Source organism: Gossypium arboreum, chromosome 2, assembly GCF_025698485.1.
Source record: "Gossypium arboreum isolate Shixiya-1 chromosome 2, ASM2569848v2, whole genome shotgun sequence".
Lineage (NCBI taxonomy): Eukaryota > Viridiplantae > Streptophyta > Magnoliopsida > Malvales > Malvaceae > Gossypium > Gossypium arboreum.
In genome coordinates this window covers 112,135,984-112,152,665 of record NC_069071.1, presented here as the reverse complement: position 1 = coordinate 112,152,665, position 16,682 = coordinate 112,135,984, and the positions used below count along the sequence as shown (strand labels likewise).

Here is a 16,682-nt window from a genome sequence, read left to right as displayed (position 1 = left end):
CTTTCTACCGAACCGCAAAACTTTCTTCCACGGTGACACTTTCAAGAATACACGATCACCCACATTAAACTCTATATCTCTTCTCTTTAAATCTGCATATGATTTTTGTCGATCGGAGGCAGCTTTTAAACAAACAATCTCGAATAATACGAACTTTTTCTTCGGTTTCCCGAATCAAGTCCACTCCCATTAGTTTCCGTTCACTTAATTCAGACCAATATAATGGAGTTCTACACTTTCTTCCATACAGAACTTCAAATGGTGCCATTTTAATACTAGTTTGATAACTATTATTATAAGCAAATTCGACTAAAGGTAAATACCTTTCCCAGTTGCCGTCAAACTCAAGTACACAACACCTTAACATATCTTCTAAAATCGAATCACTCGCGCTCATTTGCCGTCATGCGAGGATGAAAAAGTCTTTGAAATTTAATTTAGTGCCCAAAGCCTCCTGTAATTTACTCCAAAATCTCGAAGTAAATCTCGGATCCCGTTCCGAAATAATAGATATTGGAACTCCATGTAATCTCACAATTTCAGAAATATACAATTCCGCTAACTTCTCCAATGAAAAATTTGATTTAACTGGAATAAAATGTGCCGACTTTGTCAATCTATCAATAATAACCCAGATTGAATCTTTCTTTTTCGGAGTCACAGGCAATCCTGATACAAAATCCATCGTAATGTGTTCCCACTTCCATTCAGGAATCATAATAGGTTGTAATAAACCCGTTGGTACTTGATGCTTTGCTTTCACTTGCTGACAGATTAGACATTTTGCAACAAATTCACAAATCTCTCATTTCATACCAGGCCACCAGTACATTCTTTTTAAATCGCAATACATTTTTGTATTACCCAGATGAATAGAATACTTACTATTATGAGCTTCAGCAAGAATATCATTTTTCAATTCTGAATTATTTGGAACACAAATTCTATTACGATAACGCAACATACCACCATCATCAACGCTATATTCTGAATTCAAATTATCCTGAACCATTTGTCGTTTCAGCACTAGTTTCGGATCATCACTCTGTAATTCACGGATCCGTTGAAGGAATGTAGATTTTGCTTTCAATTTCGCTATCTTGAACCATCTTCATTAATGAGACAAATGAACATTCATTGCTCAAGTGCAAACAATGATGATTTTCGGCTAAGTGCATCAGCGACCACATTAGTTTTCCCTGGGTGATAATCAATAACAAGATCATAATCTTTTAATAGTTCGAGCCACCGTCTCTGTCTCAAGTTTAGCTCTTTCTGTGTCATCAAATATTTCAGACTTTTGTGATCAGTATACACATAACATTTTTCCCCATATAAATAATGTCTCCAGATTTTTAAAGCAAACACAATCGCGGCCAACTCCAAATCATGGGTAGGGTAATTTTTCTCGTGTGGTTTTAATTGCCGAGAAGCATATGCCACTACTTTCCCGAGCGCATTAAAACACAACCCAAACCATTTAAAGATGCATCACTATACACAACATATGGTATACGATTACGGTTGAGTTAACACGGAGCTTCATCAACATTTTCTTCAATGGTCAAAACTTTGTTGGCACTTTTCGACCATACAAATTCAACATTCTTCAAGTAGTCGAGTCATCGGTAAGGCAATCATTGAAAAATTTTAACAAATCGGTGGTAGTATCCGCTAATCCCAAGAAACTCCGCACTTCATTACGTTCTTTGGTGTTTTCCAATTTACCATCACGACACTTTACTTGGATCTACTCAATTCCTTCAATTTGAAACAATATGACCCAAATCCAACCTCCTCAGTAGCCAAAATTCACACTTCTTGAACTTTGCATACAACTACTTCTCTCTCAAGGTCTGCAACACACTTCTCAAGTGTTGTGCATATCAGGCTCGGTCTTCGAATAGATCAGTATATCATCAATAAATACAACCACGAATCTATCCAAATAAGGTTGAAAAATTCAATTCATCAAGTCCATAAATACAGCAGGAGCATTAGTTAAACCAAATGGCATTACCAGAAACTCGTAATAACCATACCAAGTTCTGAAGGCAGTTTTTGGCACGTCACATTCTTTAACTTTCAGCTGATAATACCCAGATCAAAGATCTATTTTTGAAAACACAGCAGCACCTTTCAACTGATCGAACAAATCATCAATGCGGGGCAAAGGATATTTGTTCTTGATTGTAACCTTATTTAACTGTCTGTAATCTATACACAATCTCAACGAGCCATCTTTCTTTTCACAAACAAAACAGGTGCACCCCAAGGAGAAGTACTGGTCTAATAAACCCTTATCTAACAATTCTTGTGGCGAGTCTTCAACTCTTTTAATTCTGTCGGTGCCATTCTGTATGGTGTTACGGATATTAGAGCTGTTCCCGGGATCACATCAATCACAAACTCAACTTCCCGATCTGGTGGTAAACCCGACAATTCCTCAGGAAACACATCAGCAAATTCATTAACAACTGGTAACTGTTTCAACTTTGATTCAGAATCCCGAATATCAAGAATGTAAGCTAAATATGCTTCATTACCCTTCCAGTATTAGCTTCTTAGTGAAAAGGTGAAATAATTCGGACATTATCTTTCATATTTCCAAACTCAATTTGAAATCATTTCTCTGCTCGATTTTTCAAATCAATCCGTTTCTCTCGACAGTTCACTACAGCGTCATGTTTTGTTAACCAATCCATTCCCAGAATAATATCAAATTCCCGAAAGGGTAACAACATCAAATCAGCAAGGAATTCACAGCCTTTCACTTTCAGTGGACAATTACGACATATTAAATTAACCCTTACACTTTGACCTAATGGATTAGTGACTTGTATATCATAATTAGTGGACTCAACAGATAATTTCTTTTCAGATGCTAGCATAGTGCAAATATATGAATGACTAGACCCAGGGTCTATTAATGCATAAACAGTAACATCATAAAGATAGAAAATACTAGCAATTACATCAGGAGCCGTAGCCTCTTCCCTTGCTCGAATGGCATAGGTACGTGCTGGTGCTCTATTCTTTGATTGACAAACTGGTTCTCTTATACTCGAACGGGTAGCCCCTGTAGCACTGCTCTGGCCCGAACGTCTACTTCTTTGGGGAGTGGCTCTCTGTATCTCTTTCTGATCCACTTTATCTTTTTGCAGTTGGGGGCAATCTCGAATAAGATGATCAGTAGCCTTACATTTATAACAAGCCCCCATCTTAGTCCTGCATTCACCGAAATGATGTCTTCCACAATATTGACACTTAGGCCGGGGAGTATTCTGAACACTGCTCACACTTGCTGCAGGTCTATTAAATACCTTGAAATCAGATTGTCTTGATCTACCTCTACCCAATCTTCCTGGCACGGATGTAGTTCGACTAATTTCTTCTCTAGATTTCTTCACCGGCAAATCTGAAAATGACTTAGAAGCACCTCTTTTAAATGACTCTTTATTTTTCCGATCTCGTTGCATTTTTCTGTTATATACTTCTTCAAGCTTTTGAGCACGGTCTGATAGAACAACGAACTCTCGTATTTCATTAGCCCCAATCATCATTCTAATCTCATCATTTAACCCTTCTTCAAATCTGATACACATTTCTTCCTCAGTAGGTACAATGTCTCGAACATATTTGCTGAGGTAGACAAATTCTCTTTCGTATTCGGCCACTGACTTATTTCCATGCCGTAGATCAAGAAATTCTCTCTTTTTCTTATCTAGATATCTTTTCCCTACATATTTCTTTTTAAACTCGTTCTGGAAAAATTCCCAAGTAAGCTTTTCTGCAGGTACTACAGCTTCCACAGTTTCCCACCAATTATATGCTTCTTCTTTTAACAATGAAACGGCACATCGTAGATAATCTTCCGGAGAACAAGTCATCTGTTTAAAAATTCTTACCAAACTTTGTAGCCAATACTCAGCTTTTACAGGGTCATCATCTGATCTCCCTCGAAATTCCTCAGCTCCAAACTTTCTAAGCTTTTCGATCGGAGAACGTTTACTAGTTTCAATTATTGAAGGAGGTGGAGGAGCAACCGGAGGTACCATAGTTGATGCAGTAGGGGGAGGAGGTGGTTGAGACTGATTTCTTTCTTTTATCATCTCCTTATACCACTGATTCATAACTCCATAAATCATATTTTTAAGTTCTCACTCTCGTATCATAGAACTTGGAATATCACTACTTGTTCCTTGTTCTGGAGTCTGCACCCTACTGTTAGCTTCCTCCTGTTCAGTACGTTCAGGTCTATCTGACATCTTTATAATCGGAGAGTATCTATAAAAATGACAAAAATTAGATCGGATCATACACATCACACTATCACAGATTTATATGGCATGTATTTCTAAACACTTTACACATAACACATGTTCCTAGAACCGGCTAAACCGGGCTCTGATACCACTAAATGTAACACCCCTTACCCATATTCATCGCCGGAATAGGGTAGGAGGCATTACTGGAGTTTACCGAATTAATTTTCCATTAATACGAGTTAAATACTATTTATTTACTAAAACATGTCATGGTGTCCTTTAGATGGGCCTCCAAAGCCCAAAACATACTTCGAGACCAAACTAGAATTAAATCGAAACCATAAGAATTTTTTTTTTTTGCTCAATATAACCTCTTTATAAATATCTAACCTTCCCTGCAATTTTTAAAACCAAGACCAATCCAACCAACCAATTCATTTCAATCAATTTAATACAAAATTATACTTCTATTATAATTATACTATTTAACATACTCATCATTCTTTACTTTAATGTATATTCATTAAACAAGTCTTAATATTTATATAATCACCAAGCCTTATACATGCCATATAAATAAAAAGGAAATTTACAAAAGCTAGGAGATAATCTGGATAGTGTGATCCTCTGTGTTGATCCGATCCTCCGTATACTTTCACGTCAATCTACAAGAGACATTGAATACACTCAAGTAAGCTTATAAAAGCTTAGTAAGTTCATAGGGATAAAACATAAATCTTACCAAATATTTATACACTTATACTATATACACAATTATTAAGTTCACCTGTCAATCACAGTCATTGGTGAGTTCCCTGTATAAACTCACTACCACTTATCCATTTCCATTAATTCTTTTGGGCCCATTTGTCATATATCATTCTTTAACCAAATTAGGGAATGGTAACGAAAAATTGAGTACTTCACTTTCACTTTGCCATAGTATAACTATGGTCTTGCATATGATCACTTATCACTTTTTAAAATCATAGTCCTGCCACGGTCTTACACTGATCACATTTATCACTTGTCATCGATCGATAAGTGTAGCTAAAGCTACCACTTAACACTTATCACTTGTCACCGATCGATAAGAGTAGCTAAGCTACCACTTATCATTTGTCACTTATCATCGATCGATAAGTGTAGTGAGGCTACCACTTATCACTTGTCACTTGATCGGATAAGAGTAGCTAAGCTACCACTTATCATTTGTCACTTATCATCGATCGGATAAGTGTAGTGAGGCTACCACTTATCACTTGTCCTTGATCGAAGTACTCAAATCCGACATTCCACTCAATTTGATCATTTATTCGATTTTCGGGTTGTTATTTTTATTTTCTATTCATCAATAAATATATTTCATCATACATTATATAATTCATAAAATTAACATATAATCATTAAGCTTCAACCATATGAACTTACCTGGGTCGATTTGTAAAATTTGTGAAAATTCAGGGACTAATCAGCTACTTTTTCTTTTCCTCGACTTGCTTCGGGTTCTCGATCTATCATTGTAAAATCATTCATTTATCAGTATTGACTTCATCTTCAACCCGCTTATAAGTAATATTATCTATAATTTAATTGTTTACTTATGTATATTCCAATGCTGTCCATCGGTGTCATAGTCACTAAATTATTTTTATCTTTAGCTACAGAACTCTAAATTAGGATCTGCTAATTTTATCTGAAACTAGACTCATATATATTCTTATCATAAAATTTTTAGAATTTTTGGTTTAGCCAATAAGTACAGTTTATTCTTTAAAGTCACCCCTGTTCTGCTGTCTGGCAATTCCGACCCTTCTTCACTAAAAATTAATTATCTCTTCATACAGAATTCAGATGATATCCATGTTTGTTTCTATTGAAAATAGACTCATTAAGGATTTTAAAAATATAAATTTAAGCCCCTAATTATTTTTATCCAATTTTTGATGATTTTTAAAAGTCAGAATAGGGGATCCCAAAATCATTCTGACATTGTCTCACAAAATATATTATATGTCATGATCCACAATTCTGTTGCTTACACCGTTTCTTCTATGAGAAACTAGACTCAATAAGCTTTAATTTCATATTTTTTCATCTTCTAATTCGATTTCTACAATTTATGATGATTTTTCAAAGTTAGACTACTGCTACTGTCCAAAACTGTTTTAGTGCAAATGTTGATTTCGATTTTTGCCCCAAATTTCACAGTTCATACAATTCAGTCCTTGCTCAATTAATCCCTCAATGAATCTAATTCTTCCCAATTAATGCTTTACCTTAACATTATAAGTTATTTCACAATTATTTAAATTCATAATTTCCACATAAATTCCTAACTTCAAACTTTTTCACCTTTAGATCCCAAACATTCACTTTCTATTCAATTCTTTCAATAAAATCAGCCTATAAACAATTTAAAACTCTAATTCCATGCTAAATCATCATATAATTCCAGCATATATTCATATCAGCTTTCAATTTCTTTCATAGAATCAAAAATTAATGAATTAAACAGGTGGACCTAGTTGTAAAAGTCATAAAAACACAAAAATTTCAAGAAATAATCAAGAATTGAACTTACTTGCAGTAAGAATATGAAAAACCAGCTTAAGAAAACCCTTCTATAGTGTTTTTGCTGATGAGAATGCAGAAAAATAATGAGAATTCTAGATAATTCCACTTTAGTCCTAGTTTATTAAGTAAATTTTGCAATATTCCAATTTTGCCCTTTATTCATCAATTTTCCTGCTGATTTCATGCACCTTGCCGTCTAGACCTGGGGTCTATTTGCCTTTTAAACCCTCTCTCTTTTATCATTTAAGCTATTTAATCATTTCCCATAATTTTACATTTGTTACAATTTAATCCTTTTTATTCAATTAACTATCGAAACTTTAAAATTTCTTGACGAAACTTTAATACTAACTTATTAACACTCCATAAATATTTATAAAAATATTTATGGCTCGTTTTAAAAATTTTCAAACTCTCGATATCTCGTTTCCGATTCTAATTTAATTTTTTTTTCTAGTACACTATTCGCTATTTCAAAAATTTTCCTGACTTCACACTTAACTTATATTAACTAAATTATTAATATTTTCTACTCATTTGTCGGATTTAGTGATCTCGAATCACTATTCCGACACCACTGAAAATTCAGGCTATTACATATTGTGTTTAACGTGTTCTGTAATTTACTTCAAACATTTTTACAGTTTCTAAAACGACCAATTGGGAAGCCTTCATTTGGAGACTATGAATGTTGTCCTCCAAACCAACTCAGGACATAGCTGGCGAGGCGGTGGATTTACTCATCCTTTGGAACCCGTCAAACCCTTTCCTACAATGCAAGTTTAATACATGATAACACACTGGTGTTGCAGGAGATGCTTCAATTCACGGTAGAGTAGCTCTAGAGCAGACTACCCCAGAAAATACTTTCAGAGAATTAAGTTTAAGAAAAATGGTAAAGGTGAAGACGTTAATATAATAATCACTGATCCATTGCATAAGGGCTTCATTGAAGGTAAACTACTGATTTCCTGTTTCTTTTTTGTTTGGTTACTTGATTATTTGATAGATGAACAAAGAGTGGATCTTCGTTATGACCTATTTTCTCATCGAGCTTTCATCAGCAGCTTTCAACCAGCTTTCTCGGTGCATAGTCTCTATATGCTTTTATCGCAATGTTAAATCTATTTGGCCACTCTTCTACTCAAGAATAGGAAGGATATTTATTTTTTGTCAAGAAAGGAACATACATGCATTGACTTAGTATCAAGTACGGTACACAAAAGCGCCCATGGCCTCAGTAAACGGAGAGAGGCTTAATACAATTAGGGGATGAGATATGTGCAGAGTTGATCAAAAGCAAAGACAACGACAAATTTGCCTTTACCAACATACTCATACCCAGCAGAAAAAGCCTGAGACTCATTTGTCACATGGTGAGTAGCCTTGGAATCAACAAACCAAGTGGCACTAACAGATGGATCTAACTGAATAGCTTGAGTAGTGGAGCTCTGTACTAAAGGCTCTAGAACTGAACGATCAGCAGACATTGTAATTGATGAACCATAAGAGGGCAAAACATTGTCTAAAAATACTGGAACAGCTGATGTGAAAGCACACATATTTGTTGCAGGCACTGGTCGTGGTGGTCTATAACTGCTCGAGGAGACACCCGGTAAAGAATGACCTAACCGATGGAAGCATCAATCAACAAAATGTCCCACCTTTCCACAAAGTTGGCATTTTGGGTGTGATCCACCACCAAATCTGCCACACAGCTCCATTCCAGCAGACAAAAAATAGTTAGGTTTAAAACCGTTCACAGGTTGAGCCTGAAAGTCAGAATACTGTGTCACATGAACACTTATAGGCTACATTGTAGAATTAAGTTCCTTCTCTCTGCATCAACAAGAATAGAACAAACTCCTTCAAGTGAAACAGGCTCTCTACTAGCAGCTATAACAGCAATAAATGGACCATACTCAACAGGTAAACCATTAAGGATAGTGGCCACATATTCAATTTCAGAAAGAGAGTTACCACTAGCAGCAAGAGTATCACATATTTTGGTTGTAGACATAGTAGAAAACAAGCGTAACAGTGTGCTCCAGATATCTTTTGAAGTATCTGATGCTACCAACTGAGATAAGAGATGGGACTTACAGTAAAAGCAACCGTGAGGCAAGAGCACAGTCTTGCTGAATGTACCGTTCATAGGCTTCATTTTCAACCAATTCACCTTCACTATTACGCACCTTAGCTGATGGAACAGTGACTTCTCCGGTGAGGAATTTCTCCAAACCATGGCTGCAGACGGTAAGAAACACTTGTTGCTTCCATTGGAGAAAGTTCTTTTCATCTAACCTCACATTGAACTTTTTATTGATAAATGTTTGATTGATTTTTGTAGATGAAGAAACATCAGAAGTGGCAGGTCATGAAGAATCTGCACTCATCGAATCTGAAACTTCACCAGGCTGAACTATTGTTGACTCCACAGGTTAAGATCGTCTGATTATGCTGAGAACACCAGTTCTGATGCCATGCTTGAAAGACTCAAAAGGTATGAATAAATGCAACTGAAGGAGAAAACAAACTAGAGAAAATAGAATGGTATTAGTCTTATTCCTGACTAGCATCAATACACGTATTTATAGTTGAAGTACAACTGTACAACTGATTATTAACCAGCTAACAACTAATTAACTTCTTAATCAATAGCCTAACAACCTCAGCTTACTCATACTTGACCATGTGCTGAATGAAGCTACTGACTGCCATGGCATCAAGTTCCACTACAAGATTTAATGTAAAGGGAAACAACAAGGTTTAAACCATCTCTACATGCCCCAAAGCTATTTTGATGCAAGTGATGTGTGGGATGTGCCTGAAGCAACCAGTAACCCAGTTCCTTCATCCTCTCTAATAAGAACCCAGTTCCACCGACACTTGGGGTTTTCAATGGATGAACCTTCGGAGTTAAGTTTATACCAATTTATAGGAGGCTATTTCCATGTAATTCTTATAACAATAGGCAGTAGCACTTTGTTGGTGTTTTGGGACACTTTATTCGGAGGAAATATGAACTTCAGTCTGGAACTTAAACAACAATGTAATGAATCCAGATGAAGAGTGAAAAAAACTTGAAAATTCGAGTCAGGGGATTTGAGCTTGAAAAATAGAAAAAAATTGAGGGCAAAGAAAAGAGAGACTATTTTTGATGAAATTCTAATGAATTTTCATTACCTTGAACTTTGGCATAAGGCTGTTACATATACCAGACAATAGCTGGTCTAAATTAACAAATACATCACCTAAACATTACCTAACTCCACTTAATTCATTGGAACTAGGTGAAATTGACTTGCACACTTAGGCAAAGTTGGTAATCAGCTCTTTCACCATCAAGTTACATCAAATGCCATCCAAACATAGTTCAAAATGAACTAAATTGTAACGCCCCGATTTTTAGGCCTGGAAGTATTGGGCCTTGAGTCTGGGTTCGGGTGGAAAACAGCCCGAATAATTTGGATGTTATTATTATTATTTAGTATGTTTAGTTTAGTAATTAAATAAATTACGAAGGATTTATGGTGTGGGAAAAAAGGCCCAAGAGTAAATTTAATTCGAGGCAATTCCTGAATTTTAATTTTGGGAGAGAGGGTTTTGGCGATATGGGCTTTTAAAGTTGAGGTGGTAAAATAGGACACAAAAAGATCTATGGTAAAGTGGTATGTGGCACCACCTAGGTGTTTGGGGAGTAACGTGTGGATGTTTAGGGGGAGCCAGAGTTCAAGTCACAAGGTAAGCGTATTGTTACTTTTATTTTTTGCGTGTGCATGTGCCGGGCATGTGATAGAGCTTAAGTGGAAATTCGGCTAGGGCTTTAGGAAGGTTGGGCCGTGGGTCTGAATAGCCATTAGGGCAAGCTTTATTTTCTTTTTGTTTTTTCGAATTAGGGTTAGCCATCTAGAGCCTTCCTTTTCATTCTATTCTCTTCTCAGTATCTCAAAAAGCCGAAAAACGCAAAGTTAGATCTCTTGAGTGCCGAATTCTTACTTCTCTTCTCCTCTCTTCTTCTATTTTTTTTCTCCTTATTTTCTTCTCTAGCCGAAACATTCCTACCATTCTACTCATCTCCTCTTTCATTCCCATTCTTTTCTAAACCTCTACAGCCGATTGCCATAAAAGTCGAAAACCCGAAAATTGTTTATTGTGCCGATTTCTTCTAGTCAAAATCCTCCTATTTTCTTCATCTCTTTTGGTCAATTTTCACATCCTCTAAACCTCAACCCCTGTTGGCAATACCACTGCAAAAACCACCATACCAAATCATCTCCCTCTTCACAATTCCAAAAGCCGAAAACACCATAGTTTTAGGGACATATAGCCGAATTTTTAGATCTCTAAGATTCGATTTCTGCAAGTGTTTAAGGGCTGGATCTACATCAGATCTGAGTAGAAACTGAAGTGGAATCGTTTTGGTTGAAAGAACCTGTGGTAAGTATTTAGATCTATTCTTTATTTTGGGTTTTAGAAAAGTCGAAATCCCTAAAGGCATAGGGAGGCTGTCTAATGGAGCTTAAGCCTCTAAGGGTTGTAACAATTGATTTGTTTTAGTGTTAGTATGATCTAGAGGCTGTTGATCGAAGGCTTGGACAAGTGGAACGACTAGATCGAGATCTAGTCACTAGTTTTGGCAAAGGTAGGATCTCAAGGGCCATATGTATTGATGGCCGATTATGGTAAGTAAGTTTATGATGTTTGCCATTATACTTTGGATTTGATATGTCTAGTGAGCGATTTTAGGATATCGTGGGAGATTTTGGTAGTAGTTGTCACAAATCAGGTGTGTAAACGACACCCACTAGTAGACTAGATTGGTAAAAGCCGAAAAGCCGAAATGCCAAAAAGCCGACATTTCGAGAACTTGCGAGCGTGCAAGCGCTCGTGGGATTGTTTGTATTAATAATTTTGGTAACTTCAACGGTAAGACTTCAGAGTGCAAAATTTCGTGCACTTCGGTATATTTGGGCTTAATGAGCCGAAATTGGGTTAAATAGGCCAACGGGCCCAATTCGGTAAAAATTTTCGGTAAGTGTTTCTGTTAATACGTTAATAACTGTAATGAGCATGAAACCCTAAAAAGACTGATAAAATTACTGAAATACCTTTGTAAGGTAGAATTACCGTAATACCCCTAAAGGTAGGGGTGTTCATTCGGTTAACCGACCCAAAATATTATTAATCGAATTAATTGACCTTTCAAAAATTTTAACCGTTAACCGAACCGAATTTTTTTTAAAAAACATTAACCAAACCGAAAATTTTCAGTTAATTAGGTCGGTTAACCGAATTAACCGAAAATTATATTTTTTTATTTTTGGTTAAAAATTAACCAAATTACCCGGATTAACCGAATTAACCGAATTAACCAAATTAACCGATTTGACCGAATTGACCGAATTGACCGAATTGAATCACTACAGTACATAATTAAAAATATTACATAAGTCTTTGAATTACTACATAATTAAAAACATTACATAAGTCTTTGAATCACTAAATATTTAAAAACATTACTTAAGTCTTGAAATTAACACATAATTGAAATGTAAGTCTTTAATATTTTCCATTTGTATCCATTTCTTCTCTCCAAAAGATCTCCATTTGCATTAAACCTACACAAAAAAAAAAAATGTGCAACAATTTAGCATATAATAGAAATATATGCATTTAAAAAAATCAAATAATATAAACAAACAAATAGATTATAAGTTAACAAGAATAAGATAGTAAGCATACCCTTCAACTCACGAAAGCTCATGAATTTAGGGTAGGCTCTAATGCATTCCAAGAAAAGTCTAAACATTGAATCAAATAAATAAGTAGGAGCGATACGAGTGATATGGTAAAAAAATTGAAACTATTAAAATAAAACAATAAATATACCATTTTCAATCTTGTCAAGCTCTTGGATTTGTTCTTCAATCTCTTTGATGTCTTCTTGTGATGATGATTTTCGAATCCAATCTTGAGTACACACAAGAGCTTGTACAATTTTAGGAGTTAAAGAACTCCTATATTGATCAAGTACACGTCCCCCAGTGCTAAATGCAGACTCTGAAGCAACCGTAGAAACCGGTATAGCTAACACATCTCTGGCCATTTTTGAAAGAGTGGGAAATCTAGGGCTATTCACTTTCCACCACAATAAAATATCAAAATCTTCAACAAATTCCTCATTAGCCTCAGCTAGATATTTATCCAACTCATATTTTTATCCTCACCACAAATTTCCAACTTACGCTTTTTATACAAAGCTTGCATTCGCCTTTTCATTTTTTGTTGTGGTTTGTCGAGAGAAACATGTGTTGGCACACTCGATTGGCTACAAGTACTATGAAGTGACGGCTTATACTCATCAAACAATTCATACAAAGATTCCTTCAACTTTTGCATCATTTCAGAAGCTTTTATAGAACTAGACATTTCACTAAGTGCAAATTCAAGATACTTTAGTTTTTGTCTACGATCTAAAACACAAGCAACAAACATAAGCAAATTCATCTTATCAATATCACCCCAATACTTATCATACTTCTCTTTCATCTTGATGGCCATAACATTGAAATCAACATTACTATTTAACTGAGCATCTCGTAAAAGAATATCAATTTCAGAAAGCTCATCAAAAAAATTATTGGATGTGACATATGAAGTGCCAGATATACGCAAAGTGACTTCATAAAAGTGTTCCAAGAAATCCCTCAAGTCTCTAATATTAGCCCAATCATCCACACAAGGCCAACCCTCTCCCCTTTCAAGTTCAGCCCTAAAGTTTGTATCTTGCTCCTCAAATCTCTCAAAAGCTCTCTCAAAGTTCTGAGCAGTGTCTAACATTAAGTAGGTCGAGTTCCACCTAGTACAAACATCAAGACACAACATCTTCTTGCACTCTATCTTTTCCACCACAACACACTCCTTAAACTTTTGTAATCTAGCTGGAGATTGTCTCACATATCTAACAGCCCCCCTAACACGTTCAACAGATTTATTCATTTCTTTTAAACCTTCACCAACAATCAAATTCACAATGTGTGCCATGCATCTCATATGAAGATATTTACCATTTTGAACTAAACCCCCTCGAGGGTTAAATTTCTTTCTCAAATAACCAATAGCAACATCATTTGAACTTACATTATCAACAGTAATAGTAAACAACTTATCAATCCCCCAATTCAACAAGCATTTCTCAATCACCATCCCAATGGACTCACCCTTATGACTAGAAATTGGACAAAAGTTTAAAATCTTTTTATTCAATTTCCAATCGTTATCAATAAAGTGAGCAGTGATACACAAATAATTAACTCTTTGCAAAAAAGTCCATGTGTCAGTAGTTAAGCAAACTCTAGAACAAGAACTTTTCAAAAGTTGTTTTATCTTGACCCTTTCATTTAAATACAGTTGATAAACATCTCTAGTCATAGTAGTTCGTGAAGGAATATGAAACCTAGGACATGCCACAAACATAAATTTCTTAAAGCCTTCACTTTCAACAAACTTGAAAGGTAATTCATCAATCACAATCATTTGTGCTAATCCTTTCCTACATGCTTCTTGATAAAATCTCCAAGTTGAAAGATGCCCTTCCCCCCCTTCAACTCCCTTTCTAGGTAAAACTAGTTGTCCTTGACTAGTGTCAACAACATTGCTAGGATTTTTCTTACATGCACCAATATGATATTTCAATGACCCTGTACCATTTCTTTTCACATCACAACAAAATTCCTTTTGACAATAATTACATTTAGCCTTACTTGAACCCTCACTATTAATAATCTTAGTGAAGTGAGACCAAATTTCTAACCTTTGAGGAGTGGCTTTTCTTTTCCCAGTAGTCACATTTGCTTGGCTTGAAGCTCCAACTCCCAAATTTTCAGAATCTATCGAAGTAGGAGGTGTAACACTACCCTTAATAGATGTTGGTTCGGTGGACATTCTGCAAGAAAAAAAATTATGTAATAAATTAAAATATATTAATAATATTAAACATATTTTTATACTGCTTTCCTTTATTATGAAATCAAATCTTTCATTCGACCAAAAGAAAGGTACAAAGATTAACCTAAAGTACTATTACGGTCTTATACTATAAATATTAACTTATTCAATTTTAAGTAAAAAGAACAAAAGTACAAACTCTCTCTTAATTCTTTTACCTATTACTTTATACATATATATATATATGTATAACCATTATTTTTCTTTTAAACATATAACTTATGAAAAGTCATTGTTTGTTTTTTATACTAGAAGGTATTTTAATCTTTTATTTTAATAAAATCAATAAAAATATGCATATGATGGAACTTGAACTTAAGTAAATTGGATTAATAAACTTTTAAATTTATCATCCAATCAAAACTTAATTTTAATATACTTTATACATTATTATTTTAATATACACAATTCACTATATTCATCAGTTGTATGTCTAATACTATTTATTAAACCCTAATTGAGTTAGTGTCACCCTTAATCGACTTACAAATTAGTAAGGAAATTTACTTTTGTAATTAAAATAAAATGTACAAATTAAATATTTTATTTCAAATTTAATAAAAATAATCTAAAATATTATATAAAAATAATTTTTAAATATTTAAAATTTGATTTGATGCAATTATATATGATGCTTAATTTGATTTTTTAAATTAAAATACTAAATTTGAGAAAATCAAAAGCATGAGCCGACTGTGAGTTAATATGTTATGGCCCAACTAGCTTGGTTTTTGTGCAGATATAATTGAGCTATGTCCTTAAAAGTTAAAAGATGGGGGTTTAGTCAAGGAAAATGGGCAAAGTCGCATAGGAGCAAAGGCAGAGGCAAGGCAAGGCATGCTTTTTATGTCTATATCATACTTTTGTTTTCTAGTTAGTGTTCCAGTTCTTGTTATGTCTTGCTTTTACATTGTACTTTTGTTTTTGTTGGGTGTTTCTTTTACAATTTTAATTGCTCTTTCATGTCTGGTTTCTTCTTTAAAGAAAGGATTTTTGGTGTTCTTTCTCTTGTAGATTTTTTCATGAGAGAAACTTTGAGTTGAAAAATGGGTATTTTGGTTTTGCTTGTATTTGCCTAGTTTTGGGGTTTTCTTTTAATTCACTTCTCTAAGATCTATGACTATAATGGTGGGTATCTCCATTTTTTGTCTTTCACTTTGCCAATTAGCTTGAAATGCAAGTGAAAAATAAAGTTTCTATTTTTATTCTTAATAAAGTTCAAATCTTTTACCAAATGAAGGTTATTTCTAATGTTAAGATCAATTTAATTTGCGGATTGTTGAAGATGATGGCCCTTTTTATTTTTTAGCTCAAATTTATGTTTATGTAACTTGCATTGCATTTTCTTGTAGGACTGTAAATGAATCAATGGGATTATATTGAATAAACTGTATATTGAAACTTGATTTTAAATTTTAAATACATATATGATTAAATATCATTATAAAAATATTAAATAAGATCATAAAATACCTCAAAAATCAAGAAAACAAAGAGTTTTCTTACTTGCGTAATGAGTCGCTTGTTCGCTTCGTGCTTCGACGACAACACCGGTGGCAGTAGTAGCCTCGACCTCCAACTATGATACTTTTGAAGGTTTTGGGAGATTTTGAAGGTTTCGAAGGTTTTGAGAGATTTGAAAATTTCAATTAGGGGTTTGAAACTTTAAAAGTTAGGGTTTTTTTGTTTTTCTGTCGCGCGCGTGTGTGTGTGTGGAATTAGTGAGTGAGCAGGGAAGTTTTAGTTTTACCATAGTTTTACTTTTAGATTTTTATTTTTATTTATTAAATTATTTGTATTGGATTGGATAATTAGGTTGGGTAAATG

The 16,682-nt window shown here is 34.5% G+C and overlaps 1 protein-coding gene across 1 annotated transcript; it reads right to left on the bottom strand.

The window, feature by feature from the left end:
- Window positions 1-13,040: 13,040 nt before the first annotated feature.
- LOC108466278 (zinc finger BED domain-containing protein RICESLEEPER 2-like) lies at window positions 13,041-14,792 on the bottom strand. Its single transcript, XM_053022769.1, has one exon. The coding sequence runs from the start codon at window positions 14,790-14,792 to the stop codon at window positions 13,041-13,043; it is 1,752 nt and encodes a 583-aa protein (XP_052878729.1).
- Between the last annotated feature and the right edge of the window lie 1,890 nt (window positions 14,793-16,682).